This window comes from Aythya marila (assembly GCF_965140915.1).
Source record: "Aythya marila genome assembly, chromosome: Z".
NCBI lineage: Eukaryota > Metazoa > Chordata > Aves > Anseriformes > Anatidae > Aythya > Aythya marila.
In genome coordinates, this window is record NC_139080.1 from 44,930,752 (window position 1) to 44,952,072 (window position 21,321).

A 21,321-nucleotide genomic window follows, 5' to 3' on the forward strand; every position below is an offset into this window, starting at 1 on the left:
AGCTGCAAAAGCCACCTGGAAAAGTGGACCTGGGCAGCCTGCTCAGGGTGGCCCTGCTTGGGCAGGGGTTGGGCCAGGTGGGCTCTGGAGGTCCTTTCCAATCTCACCCATCCTGTGTGTCTGTGATTCTTTGTAAGTATAGGTATGTCTTAGTTTGCAATTATATTACAAGTAATACTGCCATAATTTCTTTACAAGCTATATCTTGTATCACATGGCACTAACATGAAGGCAAAAGAAATACCAGTGAACTAAGTACATATTATTAGCTGCAATATAGAAACTACAGATTTAAATTGCAGCACTACCCTCCCACTCAGAAGAGGCTATAAGAACAATCATATGTTGTAGTCTTCATTTTACTCATTAGCAGCACTCTCTTGTTTTTAAGATAAAGATCTGGAAAGCCCACAAGTAAAATAAGAAAATCTGGAGCTAAATCCAAAAAGTTGCACTGAGTTTCATCATTATCATTCATCGAACTCAAAAACTGGACTAAAATTGTGCCAGGGAGAACAAAAGCTAAATTCAGCAACAAAACATACACCAAGCTTTCTTTTTGTTAATATTAACTGCAGCTATAAGCAGAGTTCTGACATCCCTTTGCACTACTTTTTTTAAAAGTAATTTATCATTTATCTGGATTTTCCTAAAAGTATCTCTTCCCCTATGTAAGATATGTTACTTGGAGATTTGTAAAAGGGATTTGAATGCAAAGGTTTTCTGCTTTGAAATCAGCCTCAAGGAAAACTGACAGGGGCTGACAGCACTGAATACTAGCAAAAAGCGGAAGGACACAGTTCGGTGTTGCTCATATCCTGTGTGCTTAGCTCTGGGGATGTTTTTCAACTCTCACTGTAAAGACAAGGACTTGTGAGCAGAGTTCCCCAGAAGGACTAACAGACAGACTTTCTACTCCATCCTCAAAGGCAGAGAAAGAAAAACAAACAAACAAACACATGATAATATTTCTTTTCTCATTCTTGTGATCTAGTTAAATGTCTATGATGCCATTCCTATCATGGTAAAATATTCCAGAGCACTTTTTGCCATGATAAGAGCATTTTCTTCTTTCAAGAGACTTTGTCCCAAACCAAAATATAACATACTTAGTAAGCTGTGGGATAGCTCATGGTAAAGCTATTAATAAAAGAAGGGAACAGGATCCACATTATACATGCAAACAGATCTGCTGGCTTAAAATACAGACATTACATTCTGTATATTATTTCATCACTGTAGTAGTTCTCAGCCTGAATAGTACTAAAATGCTTTTAATTCAAAATCTGTGTAGCTAGAATGTTGTTGGGATACCCAATCAACTTAGCAAATAAGAACTGGGGGGAATAGGAGGGGGTGGATGTACTATGGTTTCTAACATTTGTCAAAAACATCACGTGCAGATCTTCTTTACTATTGATTCCAAGTGATCTTTTACACTGGTCAAAATGACAAAGTTCAGAACCACTTCCAGCACAAAGTTTGTTTTGGAGTTAGTGGTTCAAAGGGTGTTCTCAGAACTAATAAGGCCATTATTTGCCTCCTCTCTCTCTCTCTCTTTCTTTTTCTTTTTTCTTTTTTAAACTGAAAAATTCACAAATGCTTTCTACAGGTAGCGGACAGTTTTTAATAGGTACTGTTTTTAATAGTACCTTAAGCTACTGCTCAGTCACACTCCTTCAGTAAGAAATGAACTCACACAAGTATGTGAAGAATACAGACTCAACAGACAGGCCTTCCAGAAACATTCCTTATTCTGTCTGATCTCAGTCGAGATAAACTTTTGATAAATACCATGGAGGTTTCACTGAGTGGTAAAACCTTACAATTAAACTCAATAAATTATTATTCTATAGGTAGGAGGGAGAGAAATAAATTTGTTTTAAAACAGTGTGGTGGCTATAAGCCTCAGTGACAGCCAGTAAAATGGGCTGGGATATGACAGAAAGGATACAAAAACAAACAAACAAACAAACAAAAAAACAAAAAAACAATTTGACAGATCTGCAGGAGATTTCTCCTCCAATACAATAATTACACAAGAGCTCTCAAGGCTGATTCATGCTGCCATTGGTGTATAGGCTAGCCCTGTGCCGTAAAGGTGACACCTCTTCTAACTGCTTCTAAATGTTAGTCGCTTGGATGGCACTGGCTGAAATTAGAGCCAGTGACCTTTCACCAAATGCCACAGTTCAGCATCTGAGCAGGGCAAGAGGTAGCACGTGAGCTGAAGATGGACACCGTGTCAAGGCGAACTTTTTTGCCCAACTGTGATAATCCTGGCTAGCTCTGGAAAGAAACTACATGGTGAGCTGATGGAGGGGTTCTCCCTGTAAGTGGCTGTATGGGAAGCCCTTTTACACATGGGTGCATGTAGGACAGATAGAAAGGAAAAACAAAACAAAACAAAAAAGCCAACAACAAAAAACCCTCATAACATAAAAAACACGATCTATGAAATGTCAACCCACAGGCAAAACCAAAACACTGGTAACTGACCTAGCATATGCAGGCCGTATTGCCTTTCTTTCTATAACCTTTCCATGATGCCAGTATGTTGTCTTAAAAATAGATGTATGCAGCCCAAAGATTCCTGGAGAGGCTGAGGGTAGAGTACAGCTAAGGAATTACTGTAGCTAGATTAAAGTGTCTGCTGTTAGATACTACCTGTCTGTTAAATTGGGCCTGCAGACGGAAGAGATACAGCAGTCCAAATGGGGATATGGAAAGCCAGAAAAGAACTGGAAGGGCTTTAAACTCTATTCTAATTAGTGTATTAATAAGAAGCTGCCCAGATATGGCTTTGAGGACAGATCAAATTAAAAACTTAAGGGTCTAAAGAAGTTCTACACTGCAAAAAAAAGTCACATGCTTTGCTCTACAGGTAGCATGCAGAACCTCAAGGGGTTTAGAATCCTTCCTAGCACCATGCCTGCTGTGGTGACCTTGGAGCCTTTTAAAGTGCTACTGGCCATTTGCTAGAGCAAGCCAAGTGGGAAATGCTGGGGACAGGGCCACACTTTTTCCATGGGAAGTGTCTCAGCATGGGAGGTAGCACCTCCAGCCGCCCCTAGCACCTTTACTCATTGTCAAAAATGGACAGAGACTTGCTCTTCCTTTTGAAATCACAATGAGAAGATAAAATAGACGCAAGGATGGAGGTTGGGTTTTTGTTTTGTTTTATTTTTCTTTTACAAAAGTGGGAGCATGGCTATACCCCACCTCAGTGGCTGGTGTCTCACCTGACCAGACAGAGGGAGAAGCCCTGGTTGTAGCACAAGCAAGAATGGCCTGTGAGGAAAAGCCCAGGGCACTGGAATCCCAGCTGTCCCACTACCTGGCCCACGGACCCCAAGCCCTCTCCCACACGATGGCCTGCTCGTTTCCAGACCACAGCTTGACCTGTGGAGGAGCATGGTGCAACACAGGGCCTGACACAGGCCTTCACGGCTTTGGAAGCTAGAGCATGAGCAGAGGAAGAGCTGAGTGGAGATATTCAGGATTTTCCAGACACTATAAGGCATCTGCAGGTCTGTACTGATCCAGAAAGCTTGTGAATTGTGGCCATGCACTATACACAGACAGGTGGATGGCCCATCTAGCTCGCAAGCACCAATGTTGTGTTCCCAGCAGCATGCTCTGAATCAGCACATTAAATGTCAGTGTACTTTCTGGGAATCTTTGCAACTTGCTTCTGCTTGTGCAGCACAATTCTTTTCTGTGGTAATGCTTGCTCTCAAAATAACACAATGAACATCTGGTGAGGGTTGCTAGCAATGCGTAACTTCATCTCCTCACCAAGCAAGCAGATTAATTTCTGGCAAAGATGGTCATACCATCACAGCAGAATGGTACCAAGCTGCCTACATGTGCCCTTTCTGCAGTTCAGAATCCCTCTCCAATATGTCATATTTTCCATCCATGTGTAACGAGACCTGATAAGAGTGTCAACTGGCAATAATAACTGAATGTGTCAGAATTAACATACACTAATGTATATGTTTCACAAATGTTAACTCTTGGTCAGAATAAGCCCAGGCTAAAGTACATAGAGTAATGTCTGGGGCCCAGAAAGCATGTGTGAAGATGTTCATGTTAGCCTTTGTATTTATTGTCAAAGAGCTACAGACTGGTCAAGGAACAGCCACTCAGTGTATGAGGCTGCTGAGCCTTCCCCTCAAGATTTTCAAAAGAGGACAAAATCAGATATTCTGGTGATAGTCTGTAGTTTGTCTGAGAAAGTTTGGTCTTCCCCTGGTTACTGAATGCAATACAGTATTTTCTTGTAGCACAGTTTGTTTTGTTTAATTACAAATGATAAATGAAAAAGTAAACGTATTTTTCACTTGCTTTTCTCTTAATGTTTCCTTTAATGAAATCTTTTAATGCCTTTCATTTCACAGTACAGTTGCACAAGATTTGACTTTAAAAATTATGAAAATGTGGCTCATTTGCTCTCTTGCTACAGAGGTCTGACAGTTCGGTCTTGCAGTACTGCAGTGTGTTCTTTGGTTCAGCTGTAAGGCATTTCTTTCTGACTGCAGTAAGCCTTCTTTACTTAGCTGAATGCTTTTTGACAATCTCAAGGTACTCCTTCACATCATCAGGAGATCCCAGGACAACAGGCACTCTTTGGTGAATATCCTCAGGCACTATATCCAGTATTGCTTGATGACCTGTTGTTGCTATTCCCCCAGCTTTCTCAATAACAAAAGCCATAGGATTGCATTCATAGAGCAGTCTCAGCTGTAGGATAAAAATCAAAATGGCAACGGTCAGTCCAGGCAATAGTGACAATCATGAAATATAACTATATTTAGCATTTGGTTAAAAACCAGTCAACAATCCAAGTACTCCGTATTTAATATAAACTTGTCTCCAGAGTTAAATTATATAGACTTTTCTTTTAAATACAACAGTGAATGCTGGATTTGCCCAATTCAAGGACTTTCTCCATAGCTCATATTTGCATGGTGCACTTTACACAGAGACAAAGCTCATATGTAAGACACAATCTTTAACAAGGCAGCAGATCATGTAAGCCTGTGTGAAAGAAAAGAAAAACACTGCCCCTGAGTGTTCCATTAGGTTTCTGTAATGAGTAACTGCATCTTATCTTCAATCTGAAGCAATAATTTACGGACAATTACAAAACAGATGAAAGGTCTTCGTTGAATAAACAGTCGCCTTGTCAGCCTGTAAGGGTGTGCTTTTCCATAAGGGACTGTCTGATGTCCTGCAGAGGCAGCCAGGCATGGTTTGTCCAGATGAGTCAGTGTCACCAAGTACAAGATGCAGACGTGTTTCTGTTTAGCAGAGCTTTTCTTATGGAGAACAATACACATAGGCCTCTGATATATCAGCTTGTAATAGGAATCTCAGTGCAGTGCGGGATGTTTATTTTGCTTTATAACTTTTCACTTGGTTGGGTATGGCATGGTTTGGGATGAAACGGTATATAGAAGCCTGCTTAAACAGCACATCCCCTGGTACATTCCTGCTAATGTTCCATAATGTGAATGTGTTTGGGTATAAAGAGAAATCAGTACAGATGACACATGTTAGCAGCAATGCTAACATTGGTGTGTTTTATACAACAGGATGCTTTCACTTGCGACAGTGTGCAATGGGTGGCCACACCTGCACACCAGAGATGTAAGCTACCAAGCTAAAAGAATTACATTCTGGAATCATAATACTGATCCATGACAGTAAAATATCTATCTAATGTAGCGTCTTCTATAATTGCCTTTACGTGGGTTTACCTTTCCTTTAGGGCTTTTGGAGTTAGCAGGATACAGAAAGATTCCTCCATATACCAGCGTGCGATGCACATCAGCCACCATAGATCCTATATACCTTCCGCCATATGGTGAACTGCCATCCTACAGAAAGACATTTAAATAAGTGTAATTTTTGAGAACATCAGGTTAGTCTTCTTTTCCCCCACTAAGAGAGGGGGCTCTTAGTGGTCCTAATGTCTAATTCATCCATATCGTAATTTGTAGTATTCCAAGGAGCTTGGAGAAAAATTCAATTTCTTCCTTGTTTTCTAAATGGGAAAATCCAAGGAAAAAGACAGACAGAAGATTTCAGGATAGATGAGTGGTGATGCCAATAACAGAAAATGATTCCCAGCTCTCCATCAGTGCTCTAGCCCTTAGAAAATACTGCATTTCTAGTAGCAAAAAGACCAAGTGGTGGTAACTGATACTGCACTTCTATTGTAGTGCAATAAAAACATACAAACAAACAAACAAAAAACCATAAATAATCCATAAATAATAAAAACAAGAAAGGAAGCAATCTTTAGTACTTATTTTACCCATTTTCTCCTGAATTTACAACACTTTTTCTAACAAAAAGTTCATAGTTGACTACTAAAATTAGTTCCTCAATATAGCCCAGGCAGTACTTTTTATTATTCTAATAAACAGCACCTTAAGGCTGGCAAGATGCCAGAAGAAAATGCCACTCTGCCTTCAAAGCGAGGAAGTCAAGAGCAGCCATCAACATTTAGCAATAGTGAATGTTTACACTTCTCTATCCAGATAATAACTGCAGTGATGACAGAAGGAAGGCATGAGAACAGACATGATTTTTATGGGCACTCCTGAGAGCTTCAGGCCTCCTGATAGTAGGAACCTGCATGACCACTAAGCAGACTTTGAAACTACACGAGGCTTTCAAGTGAGAGGCCCGTGGGAACACAGCTTGTGTTATCGCTGAGCACATGGCCCACCCCTGCTCAGCTTCTCCATCTAATCAGCCGCTGCAGTGATGCAGCAGCAATCTAACACCTGTAGGAAACATGCTTTCAACAACAGATGAGCCTTCCTATCCAGTATCACTAAATGCCCAGTTTTGCCTCCAGCACCATTACTCAGGTCCCCAGCAAGGATGGGAGATAAATAAGTAAATAAATAAATAAACAAACAAAATAGATAAATAGAAAAGAAAAAAAAAAAAAAAGAGGGGGTGTGAAGTGCAATACTGAAGAATGGTGAAAGATCTGGTCACATCAGTGATATTGGTGGTAGGGGGATGGTTGTATCAGGTGATCTTGGAGGTTTTTTCCAACCTTAATGATTCTGTGATTCTGTGATCAACTGCAGTTCTAACCAGCAGCCCTGCATACATGCAGATATATTTTAAATAGATAAAGAATAACAAGTTGTGGAACAGTACTTCATAAGTAGGAAATCAGAAGTGTAACTTGTCATCCAAAAACTGGATCTCTTACCTCAGGAAATTTCTTCTTCTTGAGATACTCTGTGATTGCAGGATCAAAGTATTTAGCATAGCCCTCATTGAGGCTGTAGATATTCCCCTTCTTTTTGATTTTTACATCCCTATCAACCAAAATGAATTCTCCAATTGCCTAACAATAAGAAAGAAAATCAAATTGTTAATATTAGTTGATCATTTATTTACAAAGTGAAAGCCAATCATACACACAACTTAGGAAAAAATCACTACAGCTTCCATTTTCAGTAACGATTTAATACCTATGAAAAAGTGGTGATTGCAGTTCAGATGCAAAGTGTTTTGTTTATCCATAAAACACAGAGCAGGAATCCCAGGGTCATGCAAAGTTCTTCATGCTACCATTCCCAGCTCTCTTTCATTTTTCTGTGCCAAAAAATGCTGTTGCCTGTAAATTTGTTTATCTCTCTGCTCTGTTGCTAGACCTATAATCAAAGTGCAGCTCTGAGGAATTCAGAAACTGACAGTGCCAGCTGGAGCAATGTGCAGATATCTTCAAATAGCTATACACATTAATAAACTCCAGTTTGCCGTAGCTTTCACTAACTAGAAGCCTGGAGTGAAGAGAACTACTCTCCGTAACAGCTGGGCTCTTTCGTTTTCACTGATGTAACTTTCGATGTTAGTGCTAAAAGCAAAAAAAAAAATAACATGCACACATGCACAAAGCTAAATCTCCTATCTGAATATAAACAAAAATACATGCAGCTACGTAAGCTGTTACTTAGCAGGGAGCACCACATTTTATATCCTGCTGCTTGACCACTGCAGTTTCTAAAAATTTAATACAGGCAGGTGGCACATGCCGATTAACTGATGATGCTAAGATGGTTCACTACAGCTGTGGTCAATATGCCTTTGATTTTAAAATTCCTACGGTCAATGCATTCTAGAATGTCTAATGCATCCACACACATAACTTACTCTTTTACTCATCATGGTGAGGCCTGAAAACATAAAAGAATGTTAAATATTTCTGCTTCTTCAGGTTTACTAAGGTTCTAGCATCAAGGAAAAGGCAGAAAAATCTACAAATGCATTCTGCATGGTTGAAAACAGCTTATTTTAAATATGACATTATCTGACACATGCCACATATTTGCTTCACTGCACTGACTGTCTTCCCATTGTTGAATCACCCATCTTGGCAGGCAGAGAGAATATAAAAATCTCTTGACATTATTTTTGACAGGTTGTTGACTTCATTTTTCCATGTCAGCTTTAATTTGAAAATTGTTCTTTGATTTTTTCATGGACAAGGCGCTCTTACGCTCTTACCTCTTACTACGCAAGTACCTTGTTGCCCGTAACAAACAAACAAACAAGCAAGCAAACAGAAGAGTTCCTCACCGGATCCAGCATAAAACAGTTGACACCTCCAGCAGAAGTGGCTAGTACCAGCATCGTGGCACTCCCATAGAGAGCATAACCAGCTGCCACAAGATTACGCCCTGGTTGTAAAGCATCTTTCCCTGAAGGTTCCTCAGGAGTCACCTAGAATAAGAAGGAGCATAGAAAACATCATTTTACTTCATTTTTTTTTTTCTAGCTGTTATGTAACTGGACTATTTGAGATAGGGATGGCCTTCTGCTTTGTACCCAGGCAACAGGTGTCACAAATGTTTCCATGAACTACAACTAGGATTCCTACTGGATGCGTTATATTACTGGATTCATTATATGTAATGTACAAATTACACGGAGGAGACAAACACATTGATCTAGAAATGCTCTTATATAAGCCTGGTTGGAATGCAGGAAACAGGAAAGGATTAAGGAGATATTATAGAGCTGTGTGCCTCCCCGTAGGTCATGATGAACACAGCTAGAAGCAACTCTCCAGAGCACAGTTGAAAAGCAAGCAACAAGACATGACTCATGGAGTTTACAGCTGATCAAAAGCAGCTAGGGTTGTTCTGTTTTCCTTTGCTTCATATAAAAATGAAGTTGAAAATAGTTACTTTGGGGTGTGTGATGACATACAGAAGATGATTAAAACGGACAGTTGGGTGTGTTTTATCTGACTTACTGTTTCCCCCTTCTTATGACATGCAAGTCCGGTATTTCAAGCTCCTTCAGACAAGAGTTCTGCCTTTCACACTGAATTAGACACTTGAAATGCACACGCCATGTTTCAGCTCTGGTTTGTATTTGAAGCCTATCCTCGGGCTAACAGGACCATTAGTACAGAGAACAAGAAAACCGGAAAGCACATTCCCCAGGTAGATGACAAACACATGGTATTTTTTCCCTGTGAAGGTATCCATGAAATCTAATACCTGCTTTGTTTGTAAGGGCTAATTCCTCTAGCTGGCTAATTAAGCATCAGCCAGGCTCCCATGTACATGGAGGTACCTCTCATCTTCTAACACAGTGATGCAAATCCCTCACAAATGTGTTTTATACAAGTGTCTGAAACAACAGATTTATTTAACTTAAAGCCTGTCCTGAAAGCCTCTTTTACAAACAAGTTTAGTTAGATTTTATGAAGTCTTCATATGCAATTATGTATTACCAAAAGGTGCACAACAATATTTTTTCCTGCCTTACATGAAAGCATTTTACCTTTCTATAGATGCCAAAGATGGTCCCAATGGAAACAAGACAGTCAATATTAGATGAGCCATCCAGGGGATCTATGCAGACTATGTATTTACCCTAGAAAATACAAAATAGAGAGCAATAAGGTTAGTGACATTATTTGCCTCCCTCCCCCAAATACAAGAACTTCAGTATGTAAATATTCTCGCACAATTTCAAATCAATATTAACTAAAATGCTGTTATAGATTATGAAGGACTGGAATTCCAGTAATATTTACTATTCAGGCTACATTTTCTCATTTTTAATAAAATTGCTTTCTGAATTATAAGGGAAAAAAAAGACGTTTTAAGAAGATCAGTGTGTTAAGAGCTAAAATTAGAGGTATCAAAAAAATGACTTTAACACCTGACATTCATAAACTATGCACTTAATTTTAATGCATATTCCACTTCAAAACCCTGTGCTCAGAACTTATCTTAGCCAGTTTGTGGTCTTATCCTATATTGTTTTTTCCTTCCCATCCCTTGACCCCCTCTCTTCTCCTCCACCCTCAAAAAAAAAGGGGGGGGAGAAAAAAAAAGAAAAGAAAAAAGAGAACGGTCTCTGCCCATTGCTGTATATGGATTCCTGCAGGTACAGGAAATTGCTGATACAGGGAAAATAGCTCATTCCGCTCTACCTATTAAATAGCTTTTTTTCCCCTTATCTTGCCCACAGTCATTTTAATATTCATGTGTATTAACAGTGTTTGACTATTTGCTCTTCATTTGATTTAACCCTGTATACCAAAAACCTTTTAAGCACAAAAGTACTTTCCTCTGCTATCATACAGGTAGAAATTCTGATAAAACCACATTAGCTCATAGCCTACAGATCCTCAAAGATCAGTGAAGGAGTCATATTTGTTCAGATCTAAAGCAGACTTTGCTCATCCAATGCCCATGGAATCAATTTTCAGGATTTCTCAACAAGGAGCAAAAGAGATAACTGTTTTGACAAAACAAATGTTATGCCTTCTAAATTAGATTAATTTTTTTGTTTTCTCTCTCTCTATTTTTTTTTTTTTAAACTCAGATTTTTTACACAATAGAGTATTAGCCAGGAAAAATGAACTATGATCATTCAACAAGTGTATGCAGACTTGTGCACATAAGTAATGCCTAGGCCAAAAAGACAATTTTTTTTTCTTGTTTCATTGTTGTTAAGTCCTATTTTCATGGACTTCTGTGAGGATTTGCTTAAATTAAAAAACCTAAGATCTGATCTGCACTGAACAGATACTCAGTCTTTTACTGACAATTCTGCTTTACAGAAGTGCTGGGTTGACTCAGAGCATAGCTCTAGAGATCAGGAGGAATAACCATGAATTTTCCTCCACAAATAGGAAAAAGTAGGGTAAAAAAGAAGGTGGAGAGGAACCGCAGAGAAAACAAATTAAAAAAAATATGTCTTGGGAAAAGAAATGACAGAAAGAACAAATGCTGAGGTAGAGAAACACACAAGTAAAATATAATAAAACAAAATAAAATTCCAAGAAACTGCTCATATTTGCATTTTCAGAAAAGTACATGTTCTCTGAAATTTTCAGCTCAGTTTCAATTTCTTACATTTGAAGAAATACAATTGTAATACAACTGTAATTTGGAATCAAGCACAAATAATTTTTAAAGCTACCAACCCTTTTGTCAGCTTCCACTATTACAGCATCTTTGTTTTCCTCTGACACGATGACACATGTGCTGAAGGATGACTTGAGCATATTAATCACCAGATCATTGGAAAGGATATCCAGCTTCTTTACTTGATCTCCTGTCACATTGGTAGAACCAGCAATTCCATAGCTAAAGTAAAGGAAGGATGAGCATTTAGTCAGAGCAGGGCACTATGCCTTCCTAAGCATCCCATTTCTGGCAAGGTAAAGCAAGACTGGATGATATCTCAGTTTTTCAAAACTGTGTTTTATTTACTGTCCATTGGATTCTTGCTGAGACCTGCTAACATCATCTGTATTGTGGCAAATCTAGAAGACATCAAATGTGAGGAACACAAAAAAGGGGATCATTTTTCTACAGTCCCTGAACTGGATACAGGCAGACATAGCCAGAGCAGGCTGTGAAGGCTGAATTACAATAATTGTGTTACTTTACATTAACTATAAAACCTAAATATTCTCCTTCAATCCTAGCCTCCAACAGCACAGCTGTTTACCGTAAAAAATTAAGATTTGCTAGAAAATTTATACTTAAAAAGTAACAATGACCCTGACTACACTAGTTACACAATAACTTTTCTCTGTAACTTGCTCTTGGTGAGCCGTATCAAACTCAGATTTCAGAACAAATATTTTGCTCACACTTAAATCAACATTTCTACGGTTCAGTGTTTTCAGTTTTGGTTTTATGCAGTAAGCATTTCTTTGGGAGTAAAACTGAGAAACACAAACACGGAACACAAACGCAGTCCCGACAGCTAATCAGAATCAAGCCATCTGGCATCAGGAAGTACTGGAAGACTTTGCGATAGGCACTTTTGAAAGCACACAGAACAGAGAACAGGAAGTGTAGCTCTAAGAAGAGCAAAAAGAGACCCTGCTCTGCACACATTCAGATGACTCTTATGTACTTTAGGTACAGTGCACCAGTTACTCCGAATACTGGTGTTTCTGGTCTTCAGCAATAGCGCTGCACTCAGAAATATAACAATGTACTGCATTTCTTTAATTTGATGCAAGAGAAAAAGAAAAATACCCAGAATAATTCTCTGTCTGTCTGTCTCTGTCTCTGCCACAGCAGCTCAAATGCTTTTCTGCACCTGGGGGATCGTAAGGCAAGGCTTTGGGCACAGATACCGAACCTGTGGGCAGCTCAGCAAAGCAGCAGGAACAGGACCTCTGAGTGTGACAAATCAGGTCACTGATGGGAAAACCTGGTCTCTTCTGACAGACATAAGAGGCATGGGAAGGGGCTAGCACATAGCAATTAAAAAACTGTCTCAACCATTTAGAATCTGAAGTCAAAACAGAGAAAAAAGTTAAAATATACAAAAAGCAGGACTTTTTTACTGTCTCCTGCAGTTGCTTCTACTTTATTAACTTCAAATTTTTCAGCTTTGATGCTAATAATACTTTTTACAATAAAAATTACTTTGTATTGCTAGAGGCCTTTTGCTTCATATATTTTCCACTACATGGTACGTAGATGCAAATTCATTTTCTCTCTACTGCATTTTTCATTAAGTAATGAAGCAGCTCATGTCTAAACCCCTGATCAGCATACAGTTTGGCATACCAATGATATGTAAAATACCTAGGGGAAGTAGTTATTAACAAATAGTTTTGTTTTTAACATTTTGAGAGCTCTAATTTCCTCCCGATTCTCCTCCAGTCCACGCCCCTGGGTGTCAGCGCTGACTGGCTGACTGCAGACACTGCTGTTCCTGATGAAGGCTATTGCTAAAAACTGACATTGCTATGGTGCAACAAAGAGAAAAAGAAAAACCCCTTTGGGCTGCTGGCTGAAAGCCTCCAGCCTGACGGGGGTCTGCATGCAAGCCCATCAGCCACCAAAGGCTGTGTGCCCTCTGGGTGAAGGAGCAGCACAACACAACACAGTCCTCTGGGGAGAAGCTCAAGCTCATGCTACAGCAACAGCTCTGGAGAGGGGAGGAGAGGAGGGATGGGCGGCAGGACAAGGAGGCATCTCAAACTATTTCCAAGTTCCTCCTGGGCTGATGCTGATGGGCACAGGGATGGGGATGGTGATGGGGATGGGGATGGGGATGGGGATGGGGATGGGGATGGGGATAAGGATGGGGATGGGGATAAGGATGGGGATGGGGACAGGATGGGTATAGGGAGGTGGACAGGGATGGACATGGACATCAGGATTGGGATGGACATGGGGATAGACATGGACGTGGACATGGACATGGGGATGACATAGGGATGTGGATGTGGATGGACATGGGGATGGGCATGGGGATGGGGATGCACACAGAGACAGGGATGGACATGGGGACAGGAATGGACACAGGGTTGGGGATGGACACAGGGATAGGGATGGACATGGGGATGGGGATGGAGACAGGGATGGGGATGGACATGGAGATGGGTATGGACACAGGGACAGGGTCGGCTCACTCACAGGTTGGCGATGCCCGCCTTGCGCACGGCAGTGGAGATGGCCTTGACGGCGGTGCAGAGGGAGTTGAGGAGCTGCGTGAACTCCCCGGTGCCCTTCGCCCGCCTGCCCTCCTCCATCACGAAGCGGGTCATGGTGATGACATTGGTGTCGAAGGCCGAGCGGTCCGTCATCCTGCCGACACCACAGCACTGCCGCCGCTCCCCCGCTGCCCACAGCACCAGCACCGGCCAGGGGGTGGGAGGGGGGTGGGCGGGGTCTTCACGTGGCCCCGCCCATCTCCACATCAGGCCACGCCCCCTCCCGTGGTATATCCACAACTCTCTCGGGCACGCGATCTGCATTTTTTTGGGGGGTTGGGATGTGCCCAGTTGGATAAACATAGCCTTAAATGATAAAGATGTGCACCTCTCAGTACACGTGTGCTGTCTTCCAAAGCACGCTCTGTATCTCTGCCTCGCCGACATCAAAGGTGTGCATAATGCCTTCTCCTGCAGGTGTGCACAACTTTGGCTTAATTAACCCATGCTCGGCATCACAGACACTCCGGAAAGCCTTAGGTGTTAGTAGCTGAAATGCTCTTCTAAAAGGGGCAGTTCAGTACTTCACGTTACAGGTGGATTTTGTAAAATTGATAAAGCATTGATATTAGCTCTTTCTTTAAGAGTAAACAATGATTTACAACCACATAACACAGCTACACCTGTCCGTATAGTTGAGAACAATTAATAGTGAGCATCCCATAAAATTTTGTATGAGTGGACTTATCTAGTTAGAAATAAGTAGGCTAAAAGAGTCTGGAAATATATGATTTCAGGAAACAAAACTCAGACCTGCTGATTTGAGACAGTTTAGCTTAATTGTGATTAATACATCAATAACCAGTAGGAAGAGCTATACATTTGTGTATAAAAAAAATCAAGATCATATCAAAACACTTGCAATCCAAGGTTTAGTATGCATGCCTGAGGACTAAGCTCTTTCATCTCACTTGCAGGGCTATGCACTATCCTCACGTTCTGAACAGAAACCCGTGTTTTTATGGGATTCTACTACCATGTTGAAAGTTGACTTCACATTAAATAATTGAGATCAAAATTGTCAAGGGTAGACAAATTAAGAGAACATAAAGCTTAATACTATAAACTGCTTCTCACACAATTTTTCAGGCAGAATCTGCTACCCACAGATAGTTCCCTGCTGTGAGAACCAGCTATCCAGTCAAGATATCTGGCTAAGTTTGTCTACATTAGACAGACACTATGGTATAGTTATATCCTGAGATGATTCCAATCAATTCCCAAACGTGTTTGTTAAAATAAAACACCACTAGCTTAGTCAATGTTATACCAGGGGCTTAATTTTTGCCTCTTTGTCAGTATTTTCACATATCTTAAAATAATGCAGAAAGATAACAGGAGCAAAATTATAAATGAGACAACACAAGTATCAAAAGACCCTTGGACTGCAGAACAAATCTTTTAACTTCCTAAAACACATAGGCAATCCTACAGCAACCACGCTATGTGGTATCTATAAAGCCAGTATACGATTAAAAGTAGGTTCTACATCTTTTGAACTTTTCCCCTTAGAAACCAGTAGTTAAACATTTATTGAAAATGAATTTGTGGCATTTGAGAAGAAAGGTCAGTGCTGGTTGATTAAACATTGCTGAAACAGCTTACTTCTGGATGGAAGAAAACATGGTCTTGTTTGCGAACAGATGACGTTCAACCAGACATGGTTCACAGCTGACTTAGAACTGTAAGCATCCAAAACCACAACTTTTTCTAAGCAAATTACTATGTTGAAAATAAGACACATGTTGATGAATAATTCCCAGGTATTTTATGGTGAAGTTTTGCCTCTTGTAGTTTCAAATGACAGACAAAAGGACAATGAGAGTTTTCACAAAGCCTTTTTCCCATGAAGTAACAGTGTCAACATGGAAAGGGTAGTCTTAGATCCCACTGTTGCTGAGAAAAATTCTCTCTATGCAAAAGTATTGCAGTCGCAGAAGTTTCTTGCCAGCTGGGTGGATTGAGGGTCAGATCCAACAAGTCATACAGCAGTCACTCACAAGACAGTATCAGTCCAGTTGCTCTCTGCCTTGCTATGCCATGATGCTTGGGACTGGAGCAGAATAAAGGGGATGACAAATGTTGCCTGTCATTTACTGCAGGAGATGGATCAGGAGGAATTGCAGTAGCACGTGTGGAACTTCACGCAGGGAAGTGACAATATGTGGGAAATTCCCAGGCAGATTTCTCTTTAGGCAATCAATCTTTCATCTTTTTAGCTTCAGATAGTTCTTTGTTTCTTCTGCATGAATTTGGCATATGGGGCCAGAATACCTATTTTTGACTGTGATAACAAAACACATCCCATCTCCTAACACAGGTGAAATATACCAGGAAGCATAAAATTCAAAGGGATGTAATTAAGCGTACAAATTGGTTAAACGTTAATATCTGGTATAGTAGCTGTAAAATGGGATTAATTTGTTATTACATATTAAATTACTTTGCCAATTGAACTAGAAAGTTCAGATTAATTTAAATCCTCTGGTAAGGCATTTTCCTGTACTGTGCTTGTGTACTGCCCTCTTGTGGAAGTAGCGTATCAACACTTTTAGCATTTTGTGAAACTTGGCTCTTCTGAGAGTATATTTGCATTTCTCTGTAGGTTGACAAAGCACTTAAAATGCAGACAACAGACGCTGAAAATAAACTATACCTGCCTCTGAAGTACAAATATTGAATTGTAATTTTTATTGTCATTTTAAAGTATCTGTATTTATTACTTATCCACAAGACTGCCAGGAAAACAGACCAGAGTATGTTACCTGAGTATTACTTATACTATCACTTTCTGTCTTATAAAATGTGTAAACTAAAAGTATGTTAAATAATAATTTCAAGTCTACATTGATTCAAAAACTGATAAAAAAACTGAGGAGGTTTCAGTACATTCTATACTAAGCTAAACACAAGGGAAAGTTATCGTGTTCAGTTGTTCACTTTGCAGAAAGAAATAATTTTTGTCAACACTGAATAACATAAAGTCATGATGATATGACACAATTTCACAATGGAAAAACCAGATGGAAAAATGCCTTCCTACATTTAAAGAAGGAACCTAAAAAGTCAAGATTGCCAGATGAAGGGCACTTGGTATAAAAGGTCAAATTCTCTGCTCAGACTCAGCTCCATGGATAGATTTCTGAGGCAGATATCCCATTAATGTCCTTGTGGATTTCACTGACAGCTCAAATACCCAGTTATATTGTTCTACTTCGAAGACCAATCTGCTCAGGTTTTTCAGATCCTGTTGTCTGGAATGATTTAAATGAATGGTATTACAGAGGGTTCACTGTGAGGGTTTAACTAGGGCATTTGTTTGGCTTTGGTAATTCTAACTTTGTGTGATTCAATTCAGAGTTTTCACATTTCACATCTCAAGTGTTTATTAGCACAATAAAAATTCTTCTTTAAAGCTATAGAGCTTGGCTTTTCTACCTTTATTTGCAGTGTAAGGAAAGTCTGACTGGAAACTATTGTGTTAGTGAGATACATACTATAGAGTATGATACAGAAATGCAGCATGATATTCACAAAAGCCTCATTTTGTATAAGCCTATGAAAAAATACAGCTATGAAAAATACAGGGAAAAAAAAAAAAAAAAAAAAAAAAAGTGGAATAATTGACTGTTTACCAGGTTATTCCCTGTTGCTGCTCTTTGCCATTTGTATTCTGTTACATGCCAAAAGTACAGGCAACAAAACTATCTAAAATGACTATTAGCCTTTATATTTTTAATACAAATTCTATCCATAGTTTGCATAGTTTGCTATAGCTTCTAAATTCCACTTAAACATCAGCTAATTGGTAAAACTGCCTTGTGAGGTAAGTAGGCAAGCAAAGAAGATCAAGGAAAAGACTTTATCCTACACCAGAGAGCAAATCTGTATATGAATGAAAAGCTGCCTGATTACTTTGGGAATTCACACAGTGAGAGAGAGGGAAAATGGGAAAGAAAAGCATTTAGATAGACAATACAAGTAACTGCTTCTGTGACCTTTTCTTTGTTTTTCCTCTTGCTCTACTGATTTGACTTTCCTCTTGCTCTACTGACTTGTGCTCCAGGGCCTTGATGTTCTTCTTGTACTGAAGGGCCCAAAGCTGAACACAGTACTCGAGGTACAGCCTCACCAGAGCTGAGTACGGGGGGATGATCACCTCTCTGATCCTGCTGACTACACTACTCCTGATACAAGCCAGGATGCCGTTGGCCTTCTTGACCACCTGGGCACACTGCCAGCTTGTGTTCAGGCAAGCATCGACCCACACTCCCAGATCAATTTTCCTTGGAACAACTTTCAGGTCACTCTGCCCCAAGCCTGTAGCACTGCATGGGGTTGTTGTGGCCAAAGTGCAGGACCTGGCACTTAGCCATGTTGAACTTCATCCCACTGGCTTCTGCCAATCAACCCATCCTGTCCAGGCCCCTCTGCAGGGCTTTCCTAACCTCCGGCAGATTGACACTTCCCCCTAGCTTGGTGTCATCTGCAAACTTACTGAGCCTGCACTCAATTGCCTCATCCAAATCATCAGTGAAGATATTAAAGAGGATGGGCCCCAACACCAACCCCTGGGGAACACCACTGGTGACAAGTCGCCAGCTGGGTTTCTCTCCATTCACCACCACACTCTGGGCCTGGCTATCCAGCCTGTTTTTAACCCAGCAAAACATGTACGTGTCCAAGCCATGGACTGACAGCTTCTGTAGGAGAATTCTGAATTCTGTGGGAGACCATGTCACAGGCCTTGCTGAAGTCTAGGTAGACTACATCAACTTCTTTTCCCTCATCCCCCAGGTGGGTCACCCAGTCATAGAAGGAGATGAGGTTGGTCAGGCAGGACTTGCCTTTCATGAAACCATGCTGCCTGGGCCTGATCCCCCAGCTGTCCTCATACATTGCATGACTGCATTTAAGGTGACCTGTTCCATCACCTTTCCTGGCATTGAGGTCAGGCTGACAGGCCTGAAAGTTCAACCCATACAGCTAGGACATTACTGCGAGCCTGTATGACTTTAGTAATGGGAAGGAGAGGTGAGTAGAAAGAAATCTCTTCTTTAGATCGCTATACAGAGTCCATTTGGTTGTGATGAGTATGTTGTAGGTCAAAATCCTTTTCAATTAACTGGTTATACACACGGCTATAGATAGCTATAAAATCCTGACCTAAAGTTGGATTTTACCTCACAAATTCACATCATTGCTGCAAGTAGTCTCACATTACCAATGACAGAAGTATAGCAAATAGTATAGTATATAATAGTATATAATATTATATAATATTGCTTATAATAGTATAATATCTTTTTTCTAAATCAGAATGACAGCATTTTCCGGTGATGAAATTTCTTACCAAAAAATAAATAAATAAATTAGGACTGATTAGAACATTCTGTTCTGTTGAAATAATAATGAAATAATAATAATAATAAAAGGATTTCTGGTGCTTAAAAAATAATCACCTTGCAATACATAACAATATATTTATATTATTTTCATTGAGAGTTTGCTAACAGAAATTCTACTGAAATCAGCTTGTTCCTATTACATTTTTCACCTGAGGGAGAACTGCATTTTCTAGAATATTGTGCAGTCAGCTGTAGTATCCCTGTTACCAAGAGTCCTCTAAGTCTCAGTGCTGGCACTAAATATCATTGCCAATGTGACTCAAATAAGTTGGGCAGCTCTGAACACTGTAATTACCAACTCATAGAATCTTAGAATGGTTTGGGTTGGAAGGGACCTTAAAGACTACCCAGTTCCAATGCCCCTGCCATGGGCAGGGACACCCCCCACTAGACCAGGTTGCCCAAAGCCCCATCCAGCCTGGCCTTAAACACTTGGAGGGATGGGACATCCACAGCTTCTCTGGGCAACCTGTTTCAGTGTCTCTCAATATTCTGAGTGAAGAATTTCTTTCTCATACCTAATCTCAACCCACACTTTTTTAGTTTAAAACTGTTACCCCTTGTCCTGTTACAACATTCCTTGCTAGAGTATCTCCCCATCTTTCCTGTAGGCTCCCTTTAAATATTTTTGATCTTAAAAGCCCAGTGTCTTACAATTAAAGAAATTTTGACTGGACTAAGCCTCACTGGTTAGGATGAAGTAAGCAACCGATTTTAGAGTAATCGTGGAATTGATATGCAAATAACTGTATTGCAACCAGGCTCTTTGCCAAAACATTATTTATGTATTTCATTTCTTAGCTCACAGGGGTTTTAGAAGTGATTTGTGTTAACAGAGTTTATAGGTTCACTGCTAGGTGTCTTCACACTGGTCTGCAAGCATGAAGCAGAAAAAAGCTCCCTCCTGAATCTGATGCTTTCCCAGCTATCTGCCAGGTGTGAGTTGTTCTGCTTCATGCTATATTTACTCAGTTACTTATGGTAAATTCAGAAGGATTGTCCCCAAGACTCTAGCACCGTATGGGATGCTCTAGAAATGGTTTGATAGATTGTTCAGCTAAAATCACAGGAATAAAATTGGTTCAATTTTTCTCAAGCACAACATCTCCATTTTTGATAGGAGTGAAACTCCTATCATATATATTTTTTGATGGTTTGTTTGTTTGACAAACATTTCTTTCATTCAGAAATACAATAACATGAACTATCACAAATAGGAGCAAGATCTTTGCTTCTCTCAGGAGACTTACTTATAGAGCTACATCCCATGCCAAGACAATCTGTGGGAAGGTAATGACCACAGCAAGGTAGCATTGGCCAGCATGTAATTTTAATCTGAAGTCAAAGGAATAAAACAACTATGCAGAAGTGGTCAGAACCAGGACTTTGGGGTTTCTGGCAGTCAACTGAATAGAAGTCTTGAGTCCAAGATGAAGAAGAACTGGGGTTATGGTGAACAGTAGCACTGTGGAAAGAAGACGAGAGGAGCTGAGCAGGAAAGTTGACACGTAGACAAAGACATTTCAGGTAAAATAAGGATACTGGAGAGTCTGGAGTGGCTGGAGGAGTTCTGGGACAGGAAGACCTTTGGGACAGGAAACATCTGGGGAAAGAGTACGTTGGAATATGGGAATATTGAAGAAGATTGGGAGAAAGTAGTAGGAAGAGGTGGGGCATGAGGTCTAGCACTGTGGGAGCCAGAAATGATTGCTCAAGGATTAAAGAGATTCTGAGGAAAGAAGACAAGGAGTCTTCACTCTAGTAATTTCTATTGTGAAGATGAGCATATCACTATTGTGACAGAGCACCCTGTTGACATGTGGAACACACTGGTATGGACAGTGCTGCCAGTGTCTTGCCTCTAGATGAATATAAATGAATGTG

General features: G+C 40.2%; 1 protein-coding gene across 1 annotated transcript; it reads right to left on the reverse strand.

Moving 5' to 3' along the window:
• Nucleotides 1-4,346: 4,346 nt before the first annotated feature.
• LOC309889963 (fructose-1,6-bisphosphatase 1) lies at nucleotides 4,347-14,165 on the reverse strand. The gene is made up of 7 exons (XM_082783264.1): nucleotides 13,953-14,165; nucleotides 11,489-11,651; nucleotides 9,832-9,924; nucleotides 8,617-8,760; nucleotides 7,244-7,381; nucleotides 5,766-5,885; nucleotides 4,347-4,746 (listed from the first exon to the last, which is right to left on the reverse strand). The coding sequence occupies exons 1-7, from the start codon at nucleotides 14,120-14,122 to the stop codon at nucleotides 4,555-4,557; spliced, it is 1,020 nt and encodes a 339-aa protein (XP_082639390.1). The 5' UTR covers nucleotides 14,123-14,165; the 3' UTR covers nucleotides 4,347-4,554.
• Nucleotides 14,166-21,321: the final 7,156 nt, after the last annotated feature.

What these genes read in the sequence shown, in the direction of transcription:
- LOC309889963 (XM_082783264.1), bottom strand. Translation starts at nt 14,122, where the DNA reads ATGACGGACCGCTCGGCCTTCGACACCAATGTCATCACCATGACCCGC. An exon ending in AAGGCGGGCATCGCCAACCT is followed by an intron (nt 11,652 to 13,952) that starts GTGAGTGAGCCG and finishes CCTTTACTTTAG; the next exon opens with CTATGGAATTGCTGGTTCTA. An exon ending in CCAAAAGCCCTAAAGGAAAG is followed by an intron (nt 4,747 to 5,765) that starts GTAAACCCACGT and finishes TTTATCCTACAG; the next exon opens with CTGAGACTGCTCTATGAATG.